This window comes from Procambarus clarkii, chromosome 36 (assembly GCF_040958095.1).
Source record: "Procambarus clarkii isolate CNS0578487 chromosome 36, FALCON_Pclarkii_2.0, whole genome shotgun sequence".
In the NCBI taxonomy this organism is placed as follows: domain Eukaryota; kingdom Metazoa; phylum Arthropoda; class Malacostraca; order Decapoda; family Cambaridae; genus Procambarus; species Procambarus clarkii.
The window spans coordinates 7,451,648-7,471,328 of record NC_091185.1 but is presented as its reverse complement, the minus strand read 5'-3'; the positions used below and the strand labels follow the sequence as shown (position 1 = coordinate 7,471,328).

Genomic DNA, 19,681 nt, shown 5'->3' with positions numbered 1-19,681 from the left:
CCATCTCTTACTCCACCTCCCTGGTAAGTCCCCCTGTTTTTTCTTGTGGTTAGGGAACCACCATGGGGCTCTCCAGAAAACCAGCATTGATGTAATGAAATGCCTCTTTCTAGATTCAGCCCCAGTGTCCAACATTCTTGTGCGCACCCTCATTTCCTTCCTGTTCCATGAAGTGGACCATCGACAATGCTCCTTGCCCCAGGGATGAGGGGTGGCACCTCTTCACAGTGGTATGGGTTCAGCGATTTCCCTCCTACATGGCTCGGTTCCCTGATTATGAGGCTCTCATGGTTATACAGGTAGGATTTTCCCTGTTTCTTTCCTCTGGTTCATCTGTTGTTCCAAGTGTTGTCCACATTGGAGGCATGCTTGGGAGAGGTGATTATTCTGGCCTTTGGTAGCTGCCACCAAAGTACTCACAGCCACCAAAGGCCAGAAGTTTTGTTTTTGTTTTTGTTTGGTTTGAGTTTCTTGTTGTTATGGCTTGGTGTTTGAACTTTGAAATTTTTCCAGGGACCCCGCCTCTTTCAGCAGATTTGTCCAGTGTCTGTGCATATGGTGCACAGGTGGCTGAATAATTTGTCTCGCCTACATCTGTCATTGTAGTAACAATTTGAAGTTTCCTGGTGCTCCTTTTGCTTCTTTGTATCTTTGTCATTTTTTTTTTTGTGTCTGTTCTGGTGGTTTTGTCTTTTATGTCTTGGTTGTTTGTTGATCGGCATCTTCGGCCTAATGCTGTCGTCTCTTCTCGCTCGTCTTCAGTTCATTCAATGTTGATGTATCCTCGGAATGGTTTTCAAGTTGTCTTGAGCTTTCATTCAACTCTGGTTGGCTCAAGCTCTTGCTGGGCTGTCTTGGTCTCTTGATAGGGTGTTAGTGTTTCTTTCCTTCCCCTCAGTTCACTGTTGCCTATTAGGTCCAGAATACTGTTTTTGTTGCTTCTTGCCTCAGGTTATCTGGTTGAGGAGCTTCATGCTCTCCTCCAGAAGTGTGAATTTTGTTCTTTTGGCCCAGGTGGGCAGTTTCTTCATTTGCAGCATTCTCCTTTTCTGACAGTGAATTGATTGCATTTCAGAAGGGTCTTTTTGTGGTTGATGCTTGATTTGTTCCACTTTGCTGGATTTGCTGTTTGTTTTTCTGGTTTCCTTGATTCCTTGCTTGAAGGCTCGTTTATCCTAGGTTGTCTGCAGTGTCATTACTTCTATACATCTTGAAGTCTACCCTTGGGCTAATGATGTTTGCAAGTTCACAGCATTGGCTGTGAACTTGCTGTGTTCACTAAGCTGTTGTGGGCTGATATTTGGGCTCGGAAGTTTTGACTGTCTAACAGCATACTGGCGGCTTGTTATCTGGTCAGCGTTCTTAGTCCCAGTTGGGCTTACTTTTCTCCTGATTGGGTTTTTCATTCTGGCATCTTGTCTTTGAGTGTAATTGCCGCTCTCTCTTCCCCCTCCCCCATGTTTTCTATCTTCTCGGTTCTTAGATTGCTTCAGGGGAGACACCAAGAGGCTCCTCCAGAAAACTAATGATGAATGTAATGAAAAGCCTCTTTCTTATGGGACCTCGGTGGCTTCCTGATTCCCTTCCCAGTTACCTGTTGCATTGGTTGTCAGTCTTTCAGCTTTAGACTGAGGCAAAGATGGCATGGATGCTTGGTGTTCCTGTGGTTCTGCCACCTATTGCTGCCAATTGCAACTAGAGGTTTGAGCTAGTTTCAAGAGAATCATTTAGATATGAGCTAATTGTTTGCAGAGTTATTTGGCTGTTTCAGTGCTTTCTTTTCTTTGAATCCTGTAGTTGGCTGTATTGCTTCACTTTCTTTCTGGATGTTTTCTCAGTGAGGGGTGATCATAACAATCTTCAGCTCTGTGCTTCTGTGAGGGGCCAGGTTCTCCCTCTCTGATTTCCTGTAGGCCAACGTGACTCCTATGGCTGATGTGACTCAGGAGAGGGAAGCCATCTCAGAAAGATAGCTTCAGGGAGTCACCAAGGCCCAACCAGAAAGAGACATTTTGCTATATTCACTGCTTTTCTGGGAGAAAGGCCCTTCAGCTTCCTGGAGCTATCCGGGCTGATATGTATATATTAGACCCTGGCATAAGTCAAAGTGAATGGAGTTCTAGACCTACCGGGGACCATGAGCCAGAACCTGGCCCCGCTCAGAGAGGCACGAGGAGCAATGGCCTATAGAAACCCACGTGTGGTAGGAAGCATTCTATGTCTGCCATCGACCGGGTCAGGCACCCAAAAAGGCAGGTGCCCCAAAACAAACCCTATCTGATTAAACAAAATTGCTACAGAAAGGCGAACTGTTGGACAGAACACCCCAAACGAAAAACGAGCAAACGATCATGATTTCACCATCGTCACCGCGCCGCCGTCTGCGCTGCTCCCTCCTCCCCGGGGGGGGGGAAGTTGGAGCCCAAAACCCCCATGCCGGCTATCCACACCCCTAGTTCTGTGACTGATGTGAGACCTGACGGTCGTGCAACTCTGGTTCCGGAATTGTTTCAGTGCTGTTCCTTGTGGTGTGGTCCTGTCTTACTGGTGGTGTGCGAGCCAGAAGTATTTTCACCTGTACTCGGGCAGCATGCACCTAGAGTTACCTTCCCTAGGTGCTCTGTGAGTACTTTCCTTATGGCTTGGGGTTATCTTCCACAAGTTGCGGGTGGGTTACCTCCATTGAGGTCTTTTACTGCTCGGTAATTGCCCGCCCTTGGAGTCAGCTGGGGTGTTTCATGCACCTCTGTTTGCCTCTGGGTAGGAGGTAGTTTCGTCACTGGTAGGGGCTGCAAGGTACTGTGCAGCTGTTCTTCACCTGATATAATGGCTGGCTCTGTTCCGCCTGGGTACGTTGTACTCATACAGGGGGTTTTCTTTTGTTTTTGTTTTCTGCCTGGTGGATGGTTTGCCCTTGGTTTTGACACCACTTATATATATACACTGTATTGTGTTCTTGGAGGTCTTCCACTAGACACCCGTGTGTGTTTAAGTACTGGGGGTTCAGCTCTTAGTTGTTTACTTGGTAGTTTGGGGTGCCGGTTAGCAGTACCTTGCCTGGGGCTTCCCCTTAGCAGAGCATCTAAGGGGAAGCCCAGGAAAACCCCACTGGGGCTCAGTGGTCTGATAGATGTGTCTCCTGGATACCATCTCGCTTCGTGCGAGTTTGAGGGTTACTCTGTCCTCTTGTCTCAGGGTGACAATCACCTGTATATAAGGGAAGTTAAGATGGAAGCGCCCTTGGGAATGAGTGATCACAGTGTATTGAACTTTGAGTACCTGGTAGAGCTAGGACTTATCTCCCCCCAAAAAGAACTAGGAATCAAAAGGCTGGCATACCGAAAGGGGAATTATGAACAGATGAGAAGTTTCCTAAGTGAAATACCTTGGGACACAGACCTCAGAGACAAGTCTGTACAGGGTATGATGGACTATGTTACCCAAAAGTGTCAGGAGGCAGTAAACAGGTTCATCCCGGCCCAAAGGGAAAAATCCGAGAAGCAACAGAAGAATCCATGGTATAATAGGGCATGTATGGAAGCGAAGAAACTGAACAAAAAGGCGTGGAGGAACTTCCGGAATAACAGAACACCAGAAAGCAGAGAGAGATACCAGAGAACCAGGAATGAGTACGTCAGGGTGAGAAGAGAAGCAGAGAAAAATTTTGAAAATGATATAGCAAACAAAGCCAAGACCGAACCAAAGCTACTCCACAGTCACATCAGAAGGAAAACAACAGTGAAAGAACAGGTATTGAAACTTAGAACAGGTGAGGACAGGTATACAGAGAATGACAGAGAGGTGTGTGAGGAACTCAACAAGAGGTTCCAGGAGGTCTTCACAATAGAACAGGGTGAGGTCACTGTGCTAGGAGAAAGGGAGGTAAACCAGGCGGCCTTGGAGGAGTTCGAAATTACGAGAGAGGAGGTCAAGAGACACCTGCTGGATCTGGATGTTAGAAAGGCTGTTGGTCCAGATGGGATCTCACCATGGGTACTGAAAGAGTGTGCAGAGGCACTTTGCCTGCCACTCTCCATAGTGTATAGTAAGTCACTAGAGACGGGAGACCTACCAGAAATATGGAAGACGGCGAATGTGGTCCCAATATACAAAAAGGGCGACAGACAAGAGGCACTGAACTACAGGCCAGTGTCCTTGACTTGTATACCATGCAAGGTGATGGAGAAGATCGTGAGAAAAAACCTGGTAACACATCTGGAGAGAAGGGACTTCGTGACAAATCGCCAACATGGATTCAGGGAGGGTAAATCTTGCCTTACAGGCTTGATAGAATTCTACGATCAGGTGACACAGATTAAGCAAGAAAGAGAGGGCTGGGCGGACTGCATTTTCTTGGATTGTCGGAAAGCCTTTGACACAGTACCGCATAAGAGGCTGGTACATAAGCTGGAGAGACAGGCAGGTGTAGCTGGTAAGGTGCTCCAGTGGATAAGGGAGTATCTAAGCAATAGGAAGCAGAGAGTTACGGTGAGGGGTGAGACCTCCGATTGGCGTGAAGTCGCCAGTGGAGTCCCACAGGGCTCTGTACTCGGTCCTATCTTGTTTCTGATATATGTAAATGATCTCCCGGAGGGTATCGATTCATTTCTCTCAATGTTTGCGGACGATGCTAAAATTATGAGAAGGATTAAAACAGAAGAGGACTGTTTGAGGCTTCAAGAAGACCTAGACAAGCTGAAGGAATGGTCGAACAAATGGTTGTTAGAGTTTAACCCAACCAAATGTAATGTAATGAAGATAGGTGTAGGGAGCAGGAGGCCAGATACAAGGTATCATCTGGGAGAGGAAATTCTTCAGGAGTCAGAGAAGGAAAAAGACTTGGGGGTTGATATCACGCCAGACCTGTCTCCTGCAGCACATATCAAGCGGATAACATCAGCGGCATATGCCAGGCTGGCCAACATACGAACGGCATTCAGAAACTTGTGTAAAGAATCATTCAGAACTTTGTATACCACATATGTCAGGCCAATCCTGGAGTATGCAGCCCCAGCATGGAGTCCATATCTAGTCAAGGATAAGACTAAACTGGAAAAGGTTCAAAGGTTTGCCACCAGACTAGTACCCGAGCTGAGAGGTATGAGCTACGAGGAGAGACTACGGGAATTAAACCTCACTTCGCTGGAAGACAGAAGAGTTAGGGGGGACATGATCACCACATTCAAGATTCTGAAGGGGATTGATAGGGTAGATAAAGACAGTCTATTTAACACAAGGGGCACACGTACTAGGGGACACAGGTGGAAACTGAGTGCCCAAATGAGCCACAGAGATATTAGAAAGAACTTTTTTAGTGTCAGAGTGGTTGACAAATGGAATGCATTAGGAAGTGATGTGGTGGAGGCTGACTCCATACACAGTTTCAAGTGTAGATATGACAGAGCCCGATAGGCTCAGGAATCTGTACACCTGTTGATTGACGGTTGAGAGGCGGGACCAAAGAGCCAGAGCTCAACCCCCGCAAACACAACTAGGTGAGTACAACTAGGTGAGTACCTGTTTTGCCTCCGTCATGCTGCCTGTTGGGTTGGTGACACCTTCGACCCTGAGTCCTGTAAGTGGTGTTTCTTGCTTGTTCTACAGATCAGCCAGTCCACTGATCTTAGGGTGCTGGCGGCTTCGACGTTGCATGTGCATTGTAGGTTGTTGCAGCATGCTAGGTTGGTTGCTCACCTGGATGCCCCGAGACTGCCTCGTTTTGGTTATAGGGGAAAACACCCAGACTTGGGGGTGTTAGCCGCTTCAACTTTGGTTTCGTCTGTGCCCCCGGGTCCTTTCCCTTCTGTTGTTTATCTTGCTCGTCTTCCCTCCCCCCCCTGCTTCCGGGTATGAAGTGTCTGAAGGTTTCGGAGTCGGGGCAGAACAAAATTACGCTGCTTGCTCGTTGTCCGAACTTGGGGGTCTTTTCGTGGCTCTGCCCCTTTCAGCAGATTGGGCCAGTCTGTTACGTAGTTGATTCGGTCTTTTCAAGTCTTCGCATCAGGTCTTTCTGATGCGGGTCAATCTCCATTTGTATGGTGAGCAGGTAGCTTCGTTGATGGCGTCCCACCTGCGTATCTCGTCTTGATGGCAGTATAAAGTTTCCTGGCAGTCCTTTTGTTATTTCTTGTCCCTTTGTAGGTTTTCTTCTGTTTTGGATTGGGTTGTCTTGTTCTTCCTGTCTTGGTTGTTTCAGGACCGTCATTTTACGCTGAATGCTATCGCCTCGTATCGTAATTATCTAAGTGTAATTACCTAAGTGTAGTTACAGGATGAGAGCTACGCTCGTGGTGTCCCGTCTACCCAGCACTCTGTCATATAATGCTGTGAAGCTACTGACGGTTTTGGCCTCCACCACCTTCTCACTTAACTTGTTCCAACCGTCTATCACTCTGTTTGCGAAAGTGAATTTTCTTATATTTCTTCAGCATCTTTGTTTAGTTAGCTTAAATCTATGACCTCTTGTTCTTGAAGTTCCAGGTCTCAGGAAATCTTCCCTATTGATTTTATCAATTCCTGTTACTATTTTGTAAGTAGTGATCATATCTCCTTTTTCTTCTGTCTTCTAGTTTTGGGGTATTTTATGCCTCTAACCTCTCCTCGTAGCTCTTGCCCTTTAGTTCTGGGAGCTACTTAGTAGCATGTCGGCCGAGCGAACAGCACACTGGACTTGTGATCCTGTGGTCCTGGGTTCGATCTCAGGCGCCGGTGAGAAACAATGGGCAAAGTTTCTTTCACCCTATGCCCCTGTTACCTAGCAGTAAAATAGGTACCTGGGTGTTAGTCAGCTGTCACGGGCTGCTTCCTGGGGGTGGAGGCCTGGTCGAGGACCGGGCCGCTGGGACACTAAAAAGCCCCGAAATCATCTCAAGATAACTCAAGATAAGATGTCTTTGCACCTTTTTCAGTTTGTTGATGTGCTTCTTAAGATATGGGCACCATACAACCGCTGCATATTCTAGCTTTGGCCTAACAAAAATCATGAACAGTTTCTTTAATATTTTGCTATCCATGTATTTAAAAGCAATTCTGAAGTTAGAAAGTGTGGCATAGGCTCCTCGCACAACGTTCTTTATGTGGTCCTCAGGTGATAGTTTTCTATCTAGAACCACCCCTAGGTCTCTTTCTTTATCAGAATTCTTTAAAGATTTCTCACATAACTTATAGGTTGTAAGGGGTCTATCTGGAGGCTCATGCAGCACTGGCGGAGTCCCTTCAGCTTGCGTTCGGAATGGATGTTACTTCTGCACCGTTCTGCAAGTTGTCTTGTGTGTTGTTTCATTTCCGGCCTGTTCATGTGCCACCTGAGCTGTCCTGGTCATTGGACCGGGTGCTCTCTTTGCTATCTCTCCTTGGTTTGTTGTGGCCCCTTCGGTTCAAGATTATTTTGCGAAGACTTTCTTTTTCCTGTTGGCATTGGCCACTGGGGCTCAAGTTGGGGAGCTTCATGCTCTTCTCCGGTGCAGAGATTTCTGCTCTTTTGGTCCTGGTGGTAGGTTGATTTGCAGCTGTCACCTTCTTTTCTGGCGAAGAATGAGACTGCTGTTTTCCAGAGGTGTCCTTGGGTTGTTGATGCTTGGTTGGTTCTGTCGGGGGTGCATCATGTGCTACGTGTCCGGTTGCGGCTCTTCGCCGTTACCTGTACACCACGGCCTCAGTGGCTGGGAATGTGCTTTGGGTTGACCCGGTTTTCCCTCTTCCCTTTTCCAGGGCTCGGGTCTCCCAGGTCGTTCGCAGGGTTATATGGTCCAGCGATAATGCCGTCTTTTCCCGTGCCCATGACATTGGTAAGTTTGCTGCTTTGGCTGCCGTCTTCGGTAACATGTCTTGGGCTGACATTCAGACACGGGGTTTTTGGCGGTCGAACAGGGTCCTGGCTGCTCGCTACCTAATCAATGTTTCTGGCCCTAGAAGGGCATGTGTGTCATTGGGTCGGCGGTTGTAGCCAGTTGTCTCGACTTTGAGTTGAAGAGTGAGTGGCGACCGCCTTCCGGAGTAAGTCTCTCTCGTTTTATCTTTGGTTTATTAGCTCTGGGGAGCCGAAGGGGCTTCCCCCAGAAAACCAGCATTGAATGTAATGAAATACCATCTTCTGGGTGAGACCTGGAGGCTCCCTGCAATCCTCCCTCCTTCTGGTTGGTGGTTTTTCACATGTTTTGACGTCCAGCCTCAGAACTAGTGGTATGGATAGCCGGCACCGGGCTCCCACTTTCCCCTTTGGCGGCGCGTTGCCGATTGTAACATCATGCTTTTTTCTCGTTTTTCGTTTGGGGAGTTCTGTTCAACAGTTCGACTTTCTGTAGCAATTTTGTTTAACCAGATAGGGGTTTGTTTTGGGGCGCCTACCTTTCTAGGTGCCTGACTCGGTCAATGGCAGACATAGAATGCTTCCTACCACACGGGGGTTTCTATAGGCCATTGCTCCTCGTGCCTCTCTGAGGGGGGCCAGGTTCTGGCTCATGGACCCTGGTAGGCCTAGAACTTCATTTGCTTTGACTGATGCCAGGGGTCTAATATATATATATATTTGCCTGGATAGCTCTAGGGAGCCTCCGGGTCTCACCCAGAAAATGCAGGTTTTTTGTTATATATAATATATAATTATGTACTTATTTACTCATTATCAGATGGTACCCAGGATGTCAACACTGAGGTTCAACAAAGGAAAAAGGTAAAAGAAAATGCAGGTGGTACACAGGAAAGAGAACAGACTGATGACGAAGATAAAAGTAATGAAACCCTTAAAGATACGGAAGGCAAAATGAGACGGAAAACCGATAGACTGCAGTCAGAAAAGCAAGCGGATATAAAGGAAGGCGAGCAACTTAATGACATCATGGAACTGGAACAGCCGAACCATGATCTTGATCTACAGAGGAAGAACCAGAGGGAGAGTGCAAGATACACTTCTGGAAGAGTGGAAAAATTGAAGGAAGTCCAGAGTGAAGGACTTGGCACACATGTAGAGGAAGCTTTATGTAGGGTGAACCAGATAGATCAAGAGAAGAAGACTCAGGATGACAAGGGTCAAGAGGGCAAAAATCAGGATGAAATGGACATTAAAAAGAAAATTAATGCAGGAAACTTAAAAGAACCATCAGAAAAGCGGCTGAAGGCTGTGACTGAAATAACTGAGCCAGACGGTAATATTGTGAATGAAGGCACCCAACGCAGGAAAAGAAGAGCGGCATCAAAAATTACTTCTTTCAAGGAAATGAGCCTCATTAGGTAAGGTTATTCTTAGAGCATTGTTTATAGCAATTAATAATTTATTTTCCATGTACTGTATATAATGTGCATCTCCACAGGTTAGGAAATCCTTATGATTTTCACCCAATTTGTCCTTGATGAGATTTCTCTGGCATCTTGAAGGCCTTAGAACATAACTTGAAACTTGGGACACATGTGTATAATAAGTAGTACTGTATTCTAATTGTAATTTTACATTATAATCACCTGATGGCAATTTTTAGAAGCCATGTCTGATGAGATGTGACTTTGGGTACTGTTGTGACAACGGGGGGTGGGGCCTAGTAGCTGAGTGGACAGCGCTCTGGACTCCTAGGCTCCAGGTTCAATTCCCTATGATGGCAGAAACAAAATGGGCAGAGTTACTTTCACCCTGATGCTCCTGTTACCAAGCAGTAAATAGGTACCTGGGAGTTAGACAACTGTTTCGGCTGCTTCCTGGGGGGGTGTGCGTGAGGAAAAAAAAATAGTTAGTAACAGTTGATTGACAGTCGAGAGATGGGCTGAAAGAGCAGAGCTCAACCACCGCAGGCACAACTAGATGAATACATCCTTAACACTTTCGCGCTTTCCGCAAAGGTCACTCAGCCAACCGAATGTGCGCGCAGCGTTTTTATCGCTAAAGCGTAAAAACAAAAATGTGTATACTCTTTTTACTCTTCTGACCTTAGTTCTCATGCTACGTATTTCATTTTGGTACCAACGTGTTCGCAATAAAATTCTCTAGAAGAACATCAGTAAAAAAAGTCACGAAACGTATAGGGATACCAGCACCAAATAAATAACTACGAAGATGACTCGCCGTGAGCGCCCATCAGCAACAAAATGTTTTTACTCTTGGGATTGTAATCACCTCCACACTTATTCTACAGCGTTAATTTTGGTATCAATGGACTCGCAATGAAATTCCCAACACGGTGATATGAATATAAGCGTAGAATAATGATGCGGCCCGCCCGCAAGAGTGTGGGAAGTGGTGAAATTGTTACCCGGTATCGGTGACGGGACGACGCACGGCGCTTTGAAAGTTTATACTTATTTCACTCTCATGACATTAATTTTCTATGTACGTCATTCATTTTTGTGTCAATGTGTTCGCAATAGAATGTTCTATGTGCCCATAGGTAAAAAATATCAACAAAGCGTAAGTTAGAATAGCGCCAAATATAAAACAACGCTGGAACATATCAGTGAGCGTCAAACACACACGAAATGTTTTTACTTTTGTTATGTTTGTCAAGTTTATACTTGTTGCACACAGTTATTTTTGGTTGTATATTGATCGGAATAAAATTCCCTAAACAGACATATGCATATAATACATGATATGGGGGAAGCATTACCAGTATAAACGGCTAAAGTCACCCACCTGCAACCCGTTTGGGACAAAATACCATTTGATCGAAGTTATCCACACCTTTCATGAACTTATTGTACCATGCAGCCTAGTGGTGAGAAAGAGAGCCTCATAGCGCGCAGTTTGAAACAAACCCAAAGTAAATCGGATAAAAATTGAATTTTATACAAATATTTTAAAAGAGGACTCAACTTTATGTCCACTATGCGTTAGCGTTAGACGAAACGGGACGCGCCGGCGCGTCCAGATAGCGCGAAAGTGTTAAGAGCCATGTTGTTTTAAGCTGCATTTGATTTCTGTTCCTTTGGCAAGCATCACTAGTTCCTGGGTGTCATGTTTGACTACTCACCTTTTGGCGCTGGTGATTTTCTTGCAGGTCTATGGTACGGCTCTTTGTACATTGACCCACCAAGTCCACACTCACTCCTTGTAAATTTGAAGGGTGCTTGTTGCTTCTGCTACTTCTCGACAATCATTCTCCCTGCCTCTGCCATGCTACCTGTTGAGTCAGTGACACCTTCGACCCTGTAATGTATATAGGTCTCCATTCTGTCTGAGCTTGCTTCTCATCACAAAGTTTACCAGGCGGTGATTTGCATTGTGGGGCTCATTTGGATGCCTTGGAGTTTGTCTGTAACTGGTGTAAACATAGTTTAGAATGCCTGAGAGCCGAGTGGACAGCGCTTCGGATTCTTAGTCCTGAGGTTCCGGGTTCGATCCTTGGTGGAGGCGGAGACAAATGGGCAAAATGTTTCTTTCACCCTGATGCCCCTGTTACCTAGCAGTAAATAGGTACCTGGGAGTTAGACAGCTGCTATGGGCTGCTTCCTGGGGATGTGTAACAAAAAGGAGGCCTGGTCAAGGACTGGGCCGCGGGGACGCAAAGCCCCGAAATCATCTCAAGATAACTCAAGATAAGATAACAAGTGACCTAGAATTGGAAGTGTTGGTGAGCTCCCAAAACTTTGAGTGTTAAAAGAAAATTCTATGGATTATTTTCATGAAATTCTATGGTTTATTTTCATGTTAAATGATACAAGAAAAATATGGTAATTTGATGACAAATAGCTTGAAGATGCATTTTTTTTTTGGAAATCTGGATTTCATGCAAATTACAATATTACCATCTTGATTCACTTTCTCTCCCGCTAATCCAACTATTTCTTTCCAGAACTCTTGGCTAACAGCTCTCAAAGATTTTTAGTTTGTCCCCAAAATTTAACTTTCTTTATTTAAATCATTGATAAAAATTAATGATTCAATTAAATCAATTAAATTTTATCAAACTGTGTACACTTAAAAATTGTGCTCCGATAATTGAATATATTTTTTTTCCAGTAAAATGCGGCAGGAGTCCGGCAACACAGTTGTGTGTAGTACCCATCACTCGAGGAAGTCTGGACGCAGGTCTGCTACAAATTAAGTTGATTACGAAATAACTTAATGTACATTTATAATTCATATTCTGTAAACATAGAGTTTGTTTATTTGCCAGACCTAAATTGTTGAGTCTTTGTATTCTTTGTTAGGTCAAGTGAATGTAACAGAATTATTAGATTTAACTTTGTTACAGTTATGGCCTTTATAAGGATGAATTTAAACTTATGCTGCCATAATTTTTTATTCAAAATATTCAGATTATTGAATAGTGTTAGATTTTTTAGCTGCAATCAGTAGAGTTGAAGACCAAGCAAAACTGGCATTAAACATGTCTTCCACCAGATGTTTTAACTTTGCACAAGTTAATCAGAAGAGAATTAATATATCTGCCTGAGAATTTGTGCAATTAGATGACAAGATATTGGTTACCAGTGAAGCTTTTTTTTAGTTGGAAGTTCATGAAAGAGATTGATGTAGTACAAGAATCATGTGTGTGTAATGTGTATCAAAGAGACAGGTGAATGAATATTTAAAATACACCATTTTAAAATGTTTAAAGCAAAAAAGTAACATTTGGTTTCTTGTTAGTTCTTGAGCTGCAAACCGTTTGAATTTTTTTTTAGCCATAGATCATCTAATGGAATATATGCAGAAAATTGATATAGAAATAAATGTAATTGCTTAAATTGCCAAGTTAAAATGGAAGTATATTGTCTATTATATACAATATAGTAGATCATATATTAGGGAAGATAATTCAGAACTGCTAGTAGCAGCTACATCTTGTATCCTGAAATTTATTTGTTTACACATACATCATCTGTTGTTCCCCTGCGTCCCACCACCTCGCCCTTCCCCTGCGTCCCACCACCTCTCCCTTCCCCTGCGTCCCACCACCTCTCCCTTCCCCTGCGTCCCACCACCTCTCCCTTCCCCTGCGTCCCACCACCTCTCCCTTCCCCTGCGTCCCACCACCTCGCCCTTCCCCTGCGTCCCACCACCTCTCCCTTCCCCTGCGTCCCACCACCTCTCCCTTCCCCTGCGTCCCACCACCTCTCCCTTCCCCTGCGTCCCACCACCTCGCCCTTCTCCTGCGTCCCACCACCTCGCCCTTCCCCTGCGTCCCACCACCTCTCCCTTCCCCTGCGTCCCACCACCTCTCCCTTCCCCTGCGTCCCACCACCTCTCCCTTCCCCTGCGTCCCACCACCTCTCCCTTCCCCTGCGTCCCACCACCTCTCCCTTCCCCTGCGTCCCACCACCTCGCCCTTCCCCTGCGTCCCACCACCTCTCCCTTCCCCTGCGTCCCACCACCTCTCCCTTCCCCTGCGTCCCACCACCTCTCCCTTCCCCTGCGTCCCACCACCTCGCCCTTCTCCTGCGTCCCACCACCTCGCCCTTCCCCTGCGTCCCACCACCTCTCCCTTCCCCTGTGTCCCACCACCTCTCCCTTCCCCTGCGTCCCACCACCTCTCCCTTCCCCTGCGTCCCACCACCTCTCCCTTCCCCTGCGTCCCACCACCTCGCCCTTCCCCTGCGTCCCACCACCTCGCCCTTCCCCTGCGTCCCACCACCTCGCCCTTCCCCTGCGTCCCACCACCTCGCCCTTTCCCTGCGTCCCACCACCTCGCCCTTCCCCTGCGTCCCACCACCTCGCCCTTCCCCTGCGTCCCACCACCTCGCCCTTCCTCTGTGTCCCACCACCTCTCCCTTCCCCTGCGTCCCACCACCTCGCCCTTTCCCTGCGTCCCACCACCTCTCCCTTTCCTTGCTCCCCTGCATCCCATCATCTTAGCTTTGTATTTCCATTTGTTAACTAGAAGCAGTCATCACTGAGATGTGTTCATAACCAGTTGTTATAGCTATTCCCTCCATGTCGACACCACTGGGTGTCTCCACTAGTGCTGCATACATTGAAAGTGTGCAGGAAGTTGTGTGAAGTTGCCTATTATAAGTTTACACTGGGCTGAATAATGTTGCAGTCTCACCTCACAAAAGTGTGGGTCATCCCTCACAAGGAAGTTTTCACTACAACTGTTGACTAATGTTCTAGGCTTTATTCCACTTTTCTTTTTTAACATTGACAGTTTTTTAACTTTGACATTAGGGAAAAGATCTTGGCACTTGTTCCCTAATTTTAACCAACCGTAATATTCACAAGTATAAACCCACATTGTTTTGTCATCTAGCCACATGAGGACTGAATTCTTTTCTTAGGTATCGAGCAAAGAATCTGATTTGCATGTATATTCAGATTTGTGGTCAATTCTGCAATGTTTGCTAGTCATTGTAAGTTTGGGGAAGGTATACAAAAAATACCTGCAGTAACATTTAGAAGTTGTAATAAGGACAGAGAAAAGCTATGAATGTTTATTGTTATAGTGATTAGAACTAAGCCTCTAATTGAAAATTTCAAGTTAACAAAGTGTGTAAGTTATCTTTGAACATTATTTTATTTCGAGTACTGTAGTAATATGTCTGGTGGTTCAACAAAAGCTGTAGTGAAGGCTGTCGAAAATGCTTAGTATGATAAGGCAAGAAAAGTTTGGTGAAGTTTTCTTTCATGAAGCTATGTAATTACTGGTGAAGTAGGAATAGAGTTGGGGGGATAAGAGGTAGTGTATTTGGGATTGTGCATTCATATTTAATACTATTAAAGTCTTTTTATTTGAGGAGTGACTTTTGTTAAATATGTTCCCTATTGGTGGGCAAGAAAGTTACTGTAATGTTAAAGAAGGTTAATTTGGTTAAAAGGTGTGAGCCTCGAATGTTGGCATATTTTAGTAATGCACAGTTAGTATACACATGAGCAGTGGAGACATGATAATAAAAACACCCCAGAGTTAGTGTGCCACAATTGTTAGAGGTAAATCTTGCTCAAAGTTCTCACATGTTATTTTGTTAATGGGAATAATTACCGATTATGAAAGATGCCCTAAATATTCATAAATATAAATTAAATAACAAATATTTAGATATTTCTGTGATAAGAAAATTTGAGAGCCATTTAGAAAGTGTAATAATAATAATAATACAAATGTAAATCAGTAGTAGTATTATTACAGTACTGTATCTGTAATAAAAATCCATTTACTACTAATAATAATAACTGTAATAATACAGTATTATTGTTAGTTATTGTCAAAAGGAAATATTTAGACATTACCATGTTCAAGTGAAGCTGGGTTATCATTTTTATATATTTTCTAGCCACTGTAATTTGGCAGGCCATTTGTAAGTGCCAAGACCTCACTAAGAGTGCTTGTCACACGTGAAGCTGGCACAGTTAAGCTTATACATTAACAATATGCCTTAAGCTACTACAGTCTTAAATATTTCACGAATTTCAGCTTTTAATTTAGTATAAATCTGAATCTAAATTCTATATAAAATACTGTGTGGGACCATACATTTGAGTTAAACCAAAAGTTACATTAGCAGAAATACATGCTCATTTTTGCAAACACTTTGATAAGATTTTGTTTTGTTAAGGATGTGTGCTAATTTCATGCCTGGAAGCATAACATTAGTCTGTGCACTTCCAGGGGAGTTTTTTTTTTTTTTTTTTTTTTAAGATTTCATTGATATAAACTAGATAAATTAGTTTTGTCCACTTCCATATCATTCATAGTGTTGTCTTATTTATTTGATCTAATTTGTTGTGAAAAACTTTAACAATTGTCACTGGTGACCAAATGTCAGTCTTGTGCCAGGCCTTGCCTAAGCCCATTCCAAGAGCCAAATAAATTTGTTTTTAAGTTTTTTTTAGATTTTGAAACTGCCTTATACATAACTGTACTTAGGTATCCTCAGTAGAGATACTGTGAACTCGTTTTTCTGCCAGGTAATAGTGTAATATTGTATTGTGAAAACCCTCATTGTTTTGACCCATTTCCTTTCCTCTTTCTCTTCCTTATGAAACACTCGTGATTGGGGGTTTAAAACCACCCATCAGGGCAGAAGCTTGACAAGGTGTACCTGCCTCGCCTAAATCATTGGATGAACAATGATGATACATTAATATCTTCAGTAATATTTAAATTGTTTTAATCACATTTTGTGTTGAAATATTAAACAATACAAATTCATTTATCTAAACAATGCTTATGCAGGTTCCTACATTACCGGGAAGGAAACCCATTTGGGTACATAACTCTTGTGCCGTATCTAAACTGGATCCTGATAGATATAAGAATGCACTGAAGATTTATCATGTAGACTGATTGTTTTACCATAAATAAACTGGAAGATTAAAGAAATACTGTTTATTATTAAAACAAAAATGAGGGGAAAAGTGTGTAATAGCCACCCCCCCTCCACCTTGCTTCCACCAGCATCACCTGTGCCTCTTCTCCATTTGCCTCCATGTTTGTAATGTATATACAATCAACCCATCCACACTATTCTCTGGGGGGAAAGCCCCTTCGGTACCCTGGAGCTATCCGGGCTGGTATGAATGTATTAGACTCTGGCATCAGTCAAGCGAATGGAGTTCTTAGGCCTTCGAGGGACCACGAGCCAGAACCTGACCTCCCTCAGAGAAGCACGAGGAGAAATGGCCTATAGAAACCCCCCCATGTGGTTGGAAGCATTCTATGTCTGCCATCGACCGGGTCAGGCACCCAGAAAGGTAGGCATCCCAAAATAAACCCTATATAGTTAAAAAATGTTTGTACCGAAAGTCAAACTGTTGGACAGAACTCCCTAACGAAAAATGAGCAAACAAGCATGATGTCACAACTGTCAACATGCCGCCGACTGCGCAGCTTCCCCTGCCCCGGAATGGGGGAGTCCCAGAACCCCCACACCGGCTCTCCACCCTTCAGTTCTGTGGTTGATGTGAGACCTTGGTGGTCGTGAGCCTCTAGCTCCAGGATTGTCTCAGTGCTGGGCCTTGTGGTGTGGTCCTGTCTATTGGGGGTGTGTGAGCCAGATATAATTTCACCAGTACTCTGGCTGAATGTACCTAGGGTTACCTTCCCTTGGTGCCCTGTAAGTGCTGCCCTTGTGGTTCTCTTCCACAAGTTATTTGGGATCTACCTCCGCTGTGGTCTATTGCTGTTTGGTGGTGTGGACAACTGGGCCTTTCCCGAGGCAGACTGTGATGGAAGATCAGGCTCCACAGTTTTGTTTGCGGTGGGCTCAGACCAGACGTTGCTTTTGGCTACGTCTTTTCAACTTTCTTCCTTTCCCAGCTTCCTCCTTGGTAGGGTTAACCCCACGTCCCCAGTGGTGGCTACCTTATCACCTGGGGTGACTTAATCTTTGATAGTTACCACAGCACCTTTTGCGCCCTTCCTTCTGGCAGGTCCAAGATGATGTTCTCACCATCGAATGCACACATTTTCTGCAACTGCTGCTACATTCCATAATCTGTTTGCCCCTGCTATGTACCCTTAACATGTTGATGTCTGTCATGATTACTGTACCCACCCTGATATTTTGCACATTTACTGACAGCTTTTAGACTTTGTGGATGTTTGAATTAAGTTTAAACTCGCCTGGACCAGCATGTGGGTCATTGAGGATCCCTCTAAGGAAGTGGCTACTCACTTAGCTGCCCTATCTTATATTGGTGAGGTCCCAGTTTGCGTTTCCAAGAATGTCTTATTGAACGGGAGCCGGTCGGCCGAGCGAACAGCACGCTGGACTTGTGGTCCTGGCTTCGATCCCAGGCGGCGTCAATGGGCAGAGTTTCTTTCACCCTATGCCCCTGTTACCTAGCAGTAAAACAGGTACCTGGGTGTTAGTCGGCTGTCACGAGCTGTTTCCTGGGGGTGGAAGGCCTGGTCGAGGACCGGGCCGCGGGGACACTAAAAAGCCCTGAAATCATCTCAAGATAATGCTGGTATTGGCACAATCCATCTTCTGCCCCACGATGAGATGGGGTACAGGGAACTTAAGGACTGCCATGTGGATATTAAGTATATCCTTGAGAACCAGGGTAATCTTGTCTCCAGGTTGACAAACTCACTTGACCCCCATTGCAGTTGTCAGCATCATCCCTTTCGTGTGGTCAAGGTGACTTGATAGTTGGATCCTCCCATCTTCGGTAATTCTTCCTGGTACCAAATGCTCCGTTAAGTAATATATCCCCTTTCCACACCTCTGCAATAGGTGCTGGAAATTCACTCATGCAGCATTGAAATTGGGTGCATGATTGAAAAAGACCTGGGGCACTCAGCCCTAGGTCCAGACTCATGGAATTCAATATTTATAAAGAAATGCAAAGTGCAAGTAGCACAGGCACTCAGTATAGTGTGCAGGAAGAACTTGGACACGGGGGAGATACCAGATGTGATTTAATCAGCAGACATAGCCCCTTTACACATGGGAGGGAGCAAAGCATTGGCAAAGAATTATAGATCGGTTGCACTAATGTACCACATAATAAAAGTATTTGAGAGAGTGATCAGGAGTCAGGTCACCAGTTTCATGGAGACCAGTGACTTTCACAACACGGGCCAACATGGATTTAGAGCAGGAAGATCATGCCTCTCACAGCTACTTGACCACTATGACAAAATCACTGAGGCATTGGAAGAAAAACAGAATGCAGATGTAGTATACACGGACTTTGCAAAGGCATTCGATAAAAGTGACTATGGAGTGATACAGGGGATTCCATCACAATGGTTGTATTATTCAAATCACTTATGCTGTCCCATCTTGAGTACTGCTCAGTACTCACTTCCCCTTCAGAGCAGGAGAGATTGGTGAAATAGAGGGAGTTCAGAGAACATTTACGGCATACATAGACACGATAAAGTACCTAAATTATTGGGATCGTCTCAAAGCTCTCCAAATGTACTCGCTAGAAAGGAGACGAGAGATATTAAATAATATACACGTGGAAAATACTGGAGGGCCAGGTCCCAAATCTACACAGTAAAATAACAACTTACTGGAGTGAATGATATGAAAGAAAATGCAGAATAGAACCAGAGAAGAGCATGGGTGCCATAGGCACAATCAGAGAACACTGTATAAACATCAGGGGTCCATGGTTGTTCAACATCCTCCCAGCGAGTATAACAAATATTGCTGGAACAACCGAGGACATCTTCAAGAGAAAACTAGATAGTTTTCTTCAAGAAGTGTCGAACCAACTGGGCTGTGGTGGATATGTGGGCCCGCGGGCCGCTCCAAGTAACAGCCTGTTGGACCAAGCTCTCACAAGTCAAGCCTGGCCTCGAGCTGGGCTTGGGGAGTAGAAGAACTCCCAGAACCCCATCAAGCAGGTATCAAGCAAGCAAGCAGGTATTGAGGTGTGTCTTTTGCTACTTGTATGGTTCCTCAGACCTCAGACCATTCTAGTACAGAATATTTTCTACACATGCTTACTGCATCAACTGAGATGTCCACCCTGTTTCTTTCACATTCTTATCTGTATTATGAATTTGAACAGGTCATCCTTCATCTTAAATGTCAATATGACATATTTTCCCGAAGCATGATGCCTGGTCCACCTTTCTTCTAGCATGACTTAAACCTATGCATTACATCATGCTCCTCTACCCCCCACCTTTCAACCCCCCCCACCCCCAACCCCCTCAGGTCCTCAACCGTCTCCAAGACTTGAACCCTGACACATCCATAAGCTCCTCTTCTTCCTCCCCTGCTCCCCTACAATTGTGGAGTCTGTGGTGTTCCTCTGGTGTCACCGGACAGTGTTTCCGTCCCACCTTCCCAGTTT

The 19,681-nt window shown here is 44.8% G+C and overlaps 1 protein-coding gene across 4 annotated transcripts in view; it reads left to right on the top strand.

Moving 5' to 3' along the window:
• The window catches only part of LOC123756181 (ELKS/Rab6-interacting/CAST family member 1), a 101,205-nt gene extending 84,961 nt beyond the window's left edge, over window positions 1-16,244 (top strand). For all 4 annotated transcript variants that reach the window (XM_069336531.1, XM_069336532.1, XM_069336530.1 and 1 more), the window contains 2 exons: window positions 8,628-9,228; window positions 11,945-16,244. In XM_069336531.1, coding sequence (XP_069192632.1) covers window positions 8,628-9,228; window positions 11,945-12,029 — 686 coding nt within the window. In that variant the 3' untranslated portion in view covers window positions 12,030-16,244. The remainder of the gene's footprint in view (window positions 1-8,627; window positions 9,229-11,944) is intronic.
• Window positions 16,245-19,681: the final 3,437 nt, after the last annotated feature.